This window comes from Heloderma suspectum, chromosome 1, assembly GCF_057233095.1.
Source record: "Heloderma suspectum isolate Gila_16-S chromosome 1, 16-S_ref, whole genome shotgun sequence".
In the NCBI taxonomy this organism is placed as follows: domain Eukaryota; kingdom Metazoa; phylum Chordata; class Lepidosauria; order Squamata; family Helodermatidae; genus Heloderma; species Heloderma suspectum.
Genome location: NC_139458.1, coordinates 224,311,522 through 224,323,394, shown reverse-complemented (window position 1 = coordinate 224,323,394; position 11,873 = coordinate 224,311,522). Strand labels below are relative to the sequence as shown.

The window sequence follows — 11,873 nt, the reverse complement described above, 5'->3', positions numbered from 1 at the left end:
TGAGCAACTCCTTAAGGATCTCTTGCCTCCTTAAGAGTCCCACCTTCCTTCTTTTAAACTTCCCCTTCCCAACAACATGGGGTTTAGGCTGTAGACATGGGGTGATTGGCATTTCAGACACCTAGTTATTAACCACAACAGTTTACTAGTAAATTAAAACAAACAAATTACAACTAAAAGAGCTGAGTGAAACAAAATACAAAATAAACGTTGGAAAAACACAAGTTCCTCTACCCTAGCTGCACGTAGACTTCTCCAGGTTGCTGCTGCTTCCTGTTCTCTCTTCAGGCTCTGGTCTTCCTCTCTCTCTGGTCTGCCTCTCTCTGGCTCTTTCTCCCTTTATATCCCCCACTTCCCCCAAACTGAAAGTACTGTTTCAAACCTGGAGGAATGAAACCTAACTCAGGAAAATGAAATCTAACCAGGGAAATGAAAGTACTCCTCTCAGGAGTACTCTCTCCCCTCCCAACAAAAAGCCCCAGGCCTCTAACCTTTTTCTTTTCCTTGCCTCTGTAGGCCTCAAACCTTCACAAAAAGTTTGCATCAAAACCTGCTAATATAATTATAGGAATTTGGATGTGGGATATATCACTGCAGATACTTGGTGCAAGTATAAGCATGGAATGGAAATTAATGTTGTGTAAACAACAAAAAAATCAAACTTTAGAATTTCAGGCTGGAATTCCAAATTTGGAGCACAGTTTAGATTTTAGCAAGAGCTGTGCATGGTGCCAAAACACCAAGTATCAGTAATAAGGTTTGAGCTTCATTATATATACATATATGGAAATACATCAAATGTAGAGTTCAATGCACTTTTATTGCAGTCTAGCTCTGAAGATACATACATGAAGGTGGAATGCAACAATGCCATTTGGCTCATAAGACCATTTTCCTAGGGGGTGAAAATGTACGTTTAGGTCATAAACAGCCCATAACATTTTGGTTACCCTGTGTAGGATTAGAAAGACACCTGAACAGGAATAAGTATCCTACCGCTTACCATGGCAAATTCTGAGGAAAGAAGCTTGGTATGCAACTCAGCATTACTACCTGTCCTTATGATTAACTTCAATAATAATTCAAATGTGATTCCTTAAGCTTCTGCTTAATGTATTTATCAAATAACGTGCTTATCAGAATCCATTTTGCTGTGATTTTGAATCCCTTTCTAGAGCATGTGGAATATGGGATTCTTTTCTTCTCATTTAACTTCCAGTCCTTGTAAGCCTGCTCCTCTTTCCCTTCCTAATGTCCTGCAAATACATATGATACTATAAAACAGAAGGAAAGGGTAGATCATAAAAATAAGTCTATTAAGGTTGCTTAAGAAGCAGGTGGTTACATGGTAGTAGTGACAGCTAGAAGCATGGGAAGCAGATCCAACTGGTTGTCTATCTAGCTCAATACTGTCTACTCTGGCTAGCAGTGGCACTCCAGGTTTACAGGGAGAGGTTACCTACCTGATCTTTGAACTAGAGATGCCAGAGATCAAACCTGGGAACTTCTGGAGTCTGTGCTCTACTACTGCTTTACCCTATGCAACTGTTACTGTCTGTTTGTTTGTTTCTCATCTTTTTCTTTTTCTTTTTTTAAGGGAAACCATGCACAGTTCATCTCTGCTTCTTTGAAGAACTGTCTTGCGCTGGAGAAATCTGAACAAAAATCTTCTCTTGGGGTGTGTTTATAAAACAATGGCCTATGCTCCTGGCTGACCACCAGAGCACTAATGGAACACATTCCAGAAATATCATCCCATTACTCTAATGTACCAAAAACAACAAACAGTTTTGTGAACCTTAAAGGTTAACAGTAACATATTTATTGTGGCATAAACATCTATGGGGTAGACTCCAGCTGGTCAGATGCATCAGAAGCACCTTACAGAATGGGCCATTTATTTTGTTGCAATAAATAAGTCTTCAAAGTCCCACAAGGGTCCTTTCTGTACATGAGGATTTAATTAACAAGGAAAGCAAGACACATCCAGGTATGACTGATTGTCTAGCATCATGTGCTGAAAGACAGCTACAGATACTATTCTGTTTTCTAGTTCCATATACTGAACGGCCACACCCTCCCCTTGCCTTCATTCCCACCCCAATGCCCTCCTGATTCTTGCAGGACAGCATTAAAACCTGCACTGAAATGAACAACCAAGCTACACCACAGGACCAGTGGTCCAGACAACATGGCTTTAATCCACTTGCTCAAATAATCAGAATATGGACACATACTTATGCACTGCATGAAGAAAAAGTAGTTTAGCTGCAAGTCCTATTTAATAGATGTGGGTTGATAATTAAGTCAGTCCTGAAGAAGAAATTCCTTATACTAAGTTGGGATCTGGTACAGTGGTAAAGAATTTAGGATCCAAATTTCACAGGAAGGCTGCTCAGAAAATTCTTTTCAGAAGTAACTTGCTTCTTCCCTCTGCTTTATGGCAGCAGGTAGAAGGGAGAAAAAGAAGGGAAAACTAAGGAAATGAAACGTTGAGCCAAGGTCTCACATTGTTGGCCTGGAAAGACATCATTGTTTTCAAGACCGATGGGTCATCACAGGTTTCTGTAAAGTATCAAAATACCAATGTGAAATCCTTTTGGAATTAACAAGCATAACTACATGTAGAGCTGGAATGAAATTGCTCATTCATTTTCCTATTCCCATTCACAGGGAAGTCAGGGCTTTTCAGGGACAGAGATGAAATGTGGAAGTAAACTTATCATTGGAGGTCCCCTGGGGTCATCAGAGTGAGAGCAGGAAACACCAGCCTCACTTTGATTGGCTTGAATGATGTCATTCAGAAGCCAATCAGGGTAGGGACTCTGCTTCCCACTCTTGGTTTGATGCCTCCTGGGGCAAAAATTGTGTCTTAACCACCAGGACACACAGGATGTCTGTCATCACCAGCACTGGGGTGAGAACCGGTGACAGTGAAAAAGACTGAGGGGTTGATTTGGGGGAATCCCTCCCTTTACCCCCAATTTCAAGCTGAAAGGTCTTTTGAAAAACACACACACAACAAAAGCTCATTTGTTTAATGAAATTAATCCCTCTCTGGTCTGGGTTCTGGTCCCATCTCTGTAACATTTTAAAAGATGACTTATAATGAAATATCACAACATTGTGAAATGCAAAGGGATTAGAGACCTCTGGGTCATTACTACTCTGGATTGTAGTGCCGTCCTCCCACACTACCCCTTTCTCCAGAATTGAGACTAGTCATTTATTCCTGAGAAGCCAGATGATGTCCTTCCCAAACTAATGCATTCCCCATAATAGTGCCAGCCTGTTTTTGTAGTGATTTTGAATGCTCTCACTGAGAGTTTCAGGAGTGATCACTCTATTGCATTATCTGTTTTGAAGATGAGGTTTATGACATAGTTGGAAATGGATATGTAATTCCACCTCCTTTATTACCTGCCGGGCTACCTCACCTGAATGCAGGTGGAGGAAACAACTTCATGTATCTTTAAAAAATTAGAATACTATCAAGCTAGCCCTGGTGCAAACACAGGGCCTTAAAAAAATACTCCCCATCTTTGGAGCAGCACCAGCACCAGTGACAGGATGGGGGTGGGGGCTTCTATGGTTGGAGAGAGCTGCCTTCTGATGGAACCAGGTTTGAAAAAAAAACCCTGTGGAGATCAGTGTCCTGTGCACGGGCACTAGATAACGCACAATTACCAATGAACAGGATTTTTGTCTTCCAGCACCCCTGTCTGGACAATGTATTGTTTATGCATGCATCTGAGGTACAAAATGTTTGTGGGATTACATCACCAGCAGTAATATTTGCATGATGTGAAAGCCTGCTACATTGCCAATTAGCTGTCCTTCCATTCTGTCTGATGTGTGATGAAGATTGCGGTATAACGCAAATGTTTGCACATTCCCATATTAAAATAGGCTGGACTAATAAAAGACAGCATCTCTCCTACTTTGAATTGACTACATATTTATGTATATCCTACTATCAAGAAACAAAACTCCTGTTTCTTTCTGTTTGTTTTAGTTAGGGCATTTCAAGGCAAGTTGACATTTGGTGAACTACATGACGTCCTTGCGTTTGGACTCTCCCTGTCTCTCTTTGGTGTTCACAGCTGATGCTGACTACTCTGCTACCTCTGTTTACCATCCTATTCTCAACCTGCACAGAGGCCATGAGCTAGATCCTGAATACTTGCCGCAAAGATGTGATCTGCTTTCCTGTTTCTTCCATTTGGGTTTCGCTGTGTCAAAGATCCTCTGTAATAGGAGTTCCGAGCAGATGATTCAGGATTGCCTTGAAAAATTAAACAGACACATTCATTATGACATGTCAGTGTCTGGATAAAATCACTCATGGTAAGTTAGTAGTGACGTGCTTGTCCAGTGCCAGTACTTGGAAAGGATGGAGAAGGGACTTGAGCAAGTTATATAAGAAGAGTTACATTATGAGAAGGGAGAGAAACCATAGGCACAAAACCCAATTTAGGAGGCCCATTTAATCAGCGTCTAAAAATAGGTGGGTTTCCTTGCAGCCCTTTTGGGAGGGCCTTCTAATCATTCCAGAACCTTAGGGCCATTGCAGTGAGGGTCCTACTTCTAGGGTGGCCAGGTGTCCCACCTACAGAGAACAGTCCTACATCTGAAGGGTTGTTCAGTCCAAGTCCGGTTTAAAGATAAAGAACCATAAGAAGGGAGAGCAAAGAAGGGGCCTTGATGTTGCCCATCCACTGTTAGCAGCACCTGGGCAGCAGACTGAGGAGGCACACCACACAGGGCACCTGTTCCCAGCCCCTCCCACTATAGTGAGATGTATTCTATTTCTGTTTAAATTATTGTAATTATTTCTAAATTTGCATCTATACATATAAGTTAAGATATGCAAATTCTGTGCTAATGTTCTGTCCTCTTCTGTCCTCTTTTTGGGTGATGTGTAAATGGCTACCCTACCTCATTCCTTGCTCTCATAATGAGGGCAAACAGAGCAGGCCCGATAAGATCTTAGCCAGCATGTGGTGTGTTCAAGGAGAGGCAGTCTCTACGGTACATTGAAAAAGGAGTTGTCTATCTCTCAGGCATTCTCCATATCTCCATCATTCAGAAGCTTTGCCTATTGACCTGTTCATAGCCCTTTTATATCTATTTGGACATGGTACAATAACCTGAACCATTCAGTTCCCTCAAATATCTTAATACTAAGCAGGTAGGTTCAAAGTGCTTCATGTACATTATCTTGTCATCCTTACAACAGCTCTGTAATGTAGGTAAGAATTCTTATCTACATATTGCAGTTGTGGGGGCTGAGGGTGAATAAGCGATCAAGCATCTTTCCTAAGGGCCACCATCTGGTCATGACAGGCAAGATTTGAACCAGGGACTTCCTGATTCATAGCTCAGTCTTCTAGCCACTGTGCTACATCAGCTCTGAATACTTTCTTGAGCATAGTGAGTTCACTTCAGGTACCAAAGAGATAGCCCCACAGGTGATTTGATTGCTGCAACATGATGGCTGATATTTTTGGTTTGTGTGTGTGTGTGTGTGTGTGTGTGTGAGGGTATCATGCAGCACTTCTGCAGCTGAGGTGAGTATCTACCTGGTAGTATTACAAGACACATTTATATAGCAATCTTCTCAACACCATGCAGTTATGAGGTATGCACGAGAATTTCATCTCAGTTCACAAATCATTAGAACTTGCCCTGGTCACAATCCTGAATGTGAACCTGAATGGGAGCATTTTTTTTCAGGGAAAGCTTGCACATTGACGAACTTGTGATCACATTAAAAAACTTCACATTTGGGGGAAAATGCACACTTTAAAATGTGTATTTTACCCCATAACACATTTTCATGCTTTAGTCAAGGGGGGCAAAGTACACACTTGCCCCATTTGAACAAAGAAAAACAGGTCGCAAATGAAAGCAGGAGTGAGGCGAACCGAGCTCTGAAGTGGAGCTCAGGTATCCCTGGTCCTCCCATTCCTAATTTATACCAAACCAAAGTATCACTCAATTTAGTTAACATCCTGGGAGTATTCTGGGAGAACAGACTTGGGCAAGGACTATAAATAAAAACAAAAACATTTGAAATTGTGTGAGACAACTTTGCGATGGTGGTGATGGAGTGGTGGTGGGGCACCGAGGCATTCTTTTCACATAGCAGCAATGAGCTTCCAAGCAAGAGGATAATCTGCTTAAAAAAGAAACTGATGCAATATCCACCGAGTTCTTCAAAATGGCATTAGCAGCCACTTAATCGTTCCTTTGCTGCTTTACTCCTGGAATGCATTTCTGAAATTGCCCGTTTAACTTTGTAATAGTTGTTGTTGTTTGTTTAAATAAATATAAATGTAGGTTAGTGGTATTCCAAAAGAACAAACTTGTGCCAGGAGTAGAAAGAAAAATAAAATAAAATTGTGTGAGTCAGCTTTGTTGTGATTGGGCAGGGGGGGTGGCACTGAGGCGTTCTTTTTACAAAGCAGGGAATCCACTCAGTCTGCTCTCAGTTGCCCCCTTTCTAGCAGCCATATTTGTTGGGAAACCAAGCAGGAAGTTAGCAGATGTAAGAGAGCTGTATGCTGCATATTTCTAAATTAAGGAAGTCCGAAACACTGCCTTTCCAGTAAAAAAAAAACTTTTTTAGAAAAGTGGCAGGTGCTGGTGAGTTATACTGGGCACATGCCCAGAATGAAGAAAAGGTACACAGAGCAAGGGGCGGGGGGACAGGGAAATGACACCTGATTACATTCCGTCATGGACCACCCCCCTTGTGTGGATGTGGAATCCCGCTATGCTCACTGAGAAAAAGGGGGTTGGTGTGGATCATGGGTCACAGGATTGCAGGCAACAAAGCCTGGTAAAAAAAGAGCTGCATGTGGAAAATCCCCAGGAGAAAACCTGTTCAGTGCCTTGCATAAGTATTCACCCCCTTTGACTTTTCCACATTTTGTTGTGTTATAGTCTGGAATTAAAATGGATTTAATTGGCATTTTTACCATTTGGTTTACACAGCATATTCACCCCCCTGAGTCAATACTTGGTAGAAGCACCTTTGGCATCCATTGCAGCTGTGAGTCTTTTGTGTAAGTCTCTACCAGCTTTGCGCATCTGGATCCCACAACTTTTGCCCATTCTTCTGGGCAAAATTGCTCAAGCTCTGTAAGGTTGGATGGGGACTGTTGGTGGACAGCAGTTTTCAAGTCTTGCCACAGATTCTCAATTGGATTGAGGTCTGGGCTTTGACTGGGCCATTGTAAGACATTCAGGTTCTTGTTTTTAAACTACTCCAGTGTCACTTTGGCTGTGTGTCTAGTAGTCCAGCAGATAGGTGAAACAATTGTACCTTTGATGATAAAAGCATGAAATTTGGCATTTTTAGACCATACCATATTGAATATGTTTTGCTATAGAGCCATCTCAGATTTGCCCTGTGACAGAATTTGCAGCCATTTTGAAATATGGCCACCAATCACATTTACAATTCCTCAATTTTTGGAGAATCATGCATATTTTAGGACTTATGAGAGCTGATTTATTTGCACCATAACTTTAGAAGCATATAGAAAGTCAAATGGGAGTTAATAACAAAAAAAATCTTAAGGTTCTGTGATAGAATAGAGACCTATGTTGTTGTTTTTAAAGCTAGGCATTGGGAAAAATAACTTTAAAAAGAACAGAATGATTGGCTGCTGTTTATGTCATGTAAACACAAAATTGTCATTACCAGGTCTACCACACTAAGTTATTTTTTTTTAAATCAAATACACTTGGACACCGTTGGACCCCCCCACACACACACACATCTTATTAGTCAGTACAAAGGGCGCCACAAAGACAAAGAGCAGCACACTGTAGAGCAGCCTTGTGACACTTGCAATGTGCTCCACAGCCTTTCTTGTAGCCCCATTGTATAAGTTCCGTACAAGCCTGTTAGCCTCTGGTAGGACTGTCCAGTATATTTTCCATCCACCCCCACCCTTCTTCTTCCACCCCCAATCACTCGGCAAGGGAAGCTGTGGTGTTGCGATTGTCATTTGGGCCCAGCATTAACCAGCCCGATAGACAGCCCTTTTGATATGCTGAATGAGTGCATTCTGTGTAGGAGGCAGACCGTCAATTGCTCAACCTTTCTGCATGAACAGCTGCTTCCTTGCATCATGAACATGCTCTTCATTGCTGGTGCGGTCATATAGCAAAACTACAAATCTCTCCAGTGGCTTCAGCCATTCTTCTGCTGCCTGCTGTCTGTCTTGGCCTATCAGCCAAGCTGCAGAATGCTGAGGTAACATCTCCGTATGCATTTCAGGTGTCCCATGCAGTCCTTTTGCCCCTGCCTCCAACAAAGGACACAGTATCACACCCAGTAATTGTGTGGAACATTGGCAAGGCGATACATCGATCAGGAACCAGAGTTCTTGCTAACTCATGAGCAGCAAGGAACTGGAAGTTCTTCCCAACTCCAAACACCACCCATAGTTTATTAATGTTCAGGTGCTGTGCTGTTGTTATGGCCAGAACTACAACATCTGTGTCAACAGTGCATAGTTGGGCTTTATTGCTGCACAACATCCCTTAAGTGCAGTAGGATGTGAGTGTCCGCCTCTTCGTGTGAGCACAGAGCCAGTCCCAAGACATCTTGATGATTTACCCAAAGCATGTTGGTTTTGTTTGTTAGTGTCAATGCCTGCTAGCATCAAGTGTCAATGATAGTGTCAATGCCTGCTAGCCAAGAAGGACAAAACTCAGTCTTGTTTAGGGATGTACAAATCCCTTACCTCGTTCTGGGTGGGAGTGTCTGTGGTGGTGGTGGGGGGGCGATCTGTCCCTCCCCCTGGAATCCTCCCCGGCTGGCTCCACTCTGCGGCGAGTCCGTGGAGCTGCCGGCTGGGGTCGGCCGCTGCCTGACTTCTGGCCGCGGCCAGTCTTTGGATGCAAATGGCATCCAGCGTAGCGGATGCCATTTGTGATCTCTGCCTACGCAAATGTCTACATAAAGGTTTACGTAGCCTATCACGTCAAAAGGCAGAGATGCAAATGGAGTCCACGACGCTGGACACCATTTGTGTCTGAAGAGAGCAGTGGCGGGAGGCGGAGGGAAGCTGGAATTCAAGTAATAAGAGATGGGACACAGATGAGTGTCACCACGAGGCCAAAAAGCACTCACAGATGGCATTTGAAAAATCGCTTAAGTCTCTCACTCAAGCTATAGAAGATATGGGAAATCCATTTAGTGAAAACAGCTGTCATCTTATTGTACTAGACAGCAGAAACATTGTAGACCCAGCAGTGGCAGACACACTACTCAAGACTGAGAAACTTGGAGTTGCCCAATATGAAACATATGTCAGTGAGAGGCTTGTCAACCAAGACCAACCTAGCACAGATCCTATCAAACGCAACAACTTCCACATCTTCAGCCATCCTCCAATCAGAGAAAAGTCAAGCAAACTGCTGCAACTGATGAGAAGCTTTATCCACATGTTTGCTGTGTCTCCCACAGGCCTTTTGGCAAAATCCAAATCAGATTTGATATGGTTTTATTTTCCAGCAATGGCTTTCTTCTTGCCACTCTTCCATAAAGCCCAGCTTTGTGGAGTGTCCAAGTGATAGTTGTCCCATGGACAGTTTCTCCTCTTTCACCTCTTGGTTGCTTGTCTGACTAATGCCCTCCTTCCCGGTCACTGAGTTTTGGTGGATGGCCTTCTCTAGGCAAAGTTGCGGTTGTGCAATATTTTTTCCATTTTGTAATAATGGATTTACTGGTGCTCTGGGGGAAGTTCAAAGTTTTGGATATTTTTTTTATAACCCAACCCTGACTGGTGCTTCTCTAGGACTTTATCCTGGACTTGTTTTGATAGCTTTTGTGTCTTCATGATGCTCATTGTTTAGATATGCTCTCCAACAAACTCTGGGGCCTTCCAGAAACGAGTGTGTTTAATCTGAGATCATGTGACACTTGAATTGCACACAGGTGGACTCCTATCAACTAATTATGTATCTTCTGACGGTAGTTGGTTGCACCAGAGTTTATTTAGGGGTGTCATAGCAAAGGGGGTGAATACTTATGCAATCCAGGCCTTTCAGTTTTTTTATTTGTAAAACATTTTGTAAAATATGTAAACTATTTCCCCACTTTGACATTATGGACTATTTTGTGTAGATCAGTCAAGAAATCCTAATAAAATCCATTGTAATTCCAGGTTGTAACACAACAAAATGTAGAAAAGTCAAATGGGGGTGAATACTTATGCAAGGTACTGTACATAGTGACTTTCATAGATGACTACTCAAGTATACAGTCATATATCTCATGAAAAGTAAAGATGAAGTGATGGATAAACTATGGGATTATGTAGCTATGACAAGCAACAGATTTCACAAGCCTCTCACACTACAAACTGACAATGGAGGAGAGTTTACAGGGAAGAAAGTTGAGGTCTTCCTGAGAACCCATGGAATAGAGCACCAAAAGACAGTGCCATATATGCCTGAGCAAAATGGGATAGCTGAAAGAAAAAACAGAATTTTAACTGAGATGATCAGATGTATGTTGACAGACTCCAAACTACCAGAGACATATTGGGGTGAGATAGTGGTCATACCTACATATTTGCAAAACTGACTGTATTCCAGAACAGTGAATAAAACTCCATAGAAACCGTGACATAGATAAAAAACCGAACGTAGGACACATCAAAGTGTTTGGCTGCAAGGCATAGGTATATATCCCAGAAGAGAAACACAGCAAACTACAAAACAGAGCAGGGGAGGGGAGTCTTGTTGGGTACAGTGAGGATTCCAAAGGTTACAGAATGTTGAATCCACACAGACAAGGTCACTGTCTGCAACAGTGTGACTTGTGAGAAGACCCAGGTAAGAACACAATGTCTTTGTAAGAACCAGGAGAAGAAGAACACCAGGACACAAACAATCATTTAGGAAGAGCGACCCTCTGAGCAAGCAGTTGATCAGCTTGCAGGCAGCCACCTGAAGTGCATGAACCAGTGCATCACCTGCAGGTGTTGAGATCAGATGGTCAGGTCAACCAGGGGGAAAAAGGCAGACCTCCTGTGTGCCTATCCTACAAAACTAGCTCTAACAGACTATCTGAACCATTGTCCTGGGAGGACATTTCACACATGCCAGCAGAAGGGGAAGTCACAGTCAGTAAGTGGATAAAGGCAGCTGAGAAAGAAATGAAGTCAATGCATGACAATCAAACCTGGACATTCACTCCCCAGAAACAAGCATATAGACATGAGGTATCTTTTTTTTGAGAGAGAGAGAGATTCAGAGAAACAGGGGTTTATAGACCTGCAGTACTGCCCTACAGAAGGTATGAGAGCAGATATTCTAACAAAACCTTTATCAGGGGAATGACACCATAAGCTGTTGTTTAAGAAGAGGTGTTGTGTTGGAATAAGCAACAGCCATTAGTTAAACCCAATGTAGGGAGGGGGAAATGTGCAGAGAACAAATGTGCTTTTGTTTTCACTTTTGCCTACTTTACTTTGCTTGCTTTAGTTGTAAGAAGAAGATGCCTGTTAGTATTAAGTAAAGGTCCTGTTTAAAGCTTGCAGTTGTCTTCTGTTCTCAAGCGTGGTCAGAACTTACTCTGCAACAGAAACTAAGCATCTTGGCAGGGGTGTAGTGGTGACAGGTCGTGCTGGGGCTTCGCTCCTGCACTTTTATTGAAGCCAGCCCCCAGCCGGGTCACAATCTGCTAGGGGAGGAGGAGGGAGAAGACGAAGCGAGTGTGCGCGGCTGGCAGCTGCCTCTCGCCTACCATGCAGAGCCGGCCAGACAAAGGAGGTGAGAGAGGGACCCTGAGGGAGCTCTGCAGCCTGCTCTCAGCGCCCCCTATTCTCCTCCTCAGCTCTTGGCTT

The 11,873-nt window shown here is 42.8% G+C and overlaps 1 protein-coding gene across 6 annotated transcripts in view; it reads right to left on the bottom strand.

Annotated features, from left to right (window-relative positions):
- Nucleotides 1–803: 803 nt before the first annotated feature.
- Nucleotides 804–11,873, bottom strand: part of MLPH (melanophilin) — a 147,225-nt gene continuing 136,155 nt past the window's right edge. For 3 of the 6 annotated variants that reach the window (XM_084820297.1, XM_084820280.1, XM_084820322.1), the window contains 2 exons: nt 4,188–4,285; nt 1,596–2,565 (listed from right to left, as the gene is read on the bottom strand). In XM_084820297.1, coding sequence (XP_084676423.1) covers nt 2,539–2,565; nt 4,188–4,285 — 125 coding nt within the window. In that variant the 3' untranslated portion in view covers nt 1,596–2,538. Of the gene's footprint in view, nt 2,566–4,187; nt 4,286–11,873 lie in introns of all 6 variants that reach the window. The other 3 variants (XM_084820314.1, XM_084820304.1, XM_084820288.1) reach the window with 2 other exon arrangements.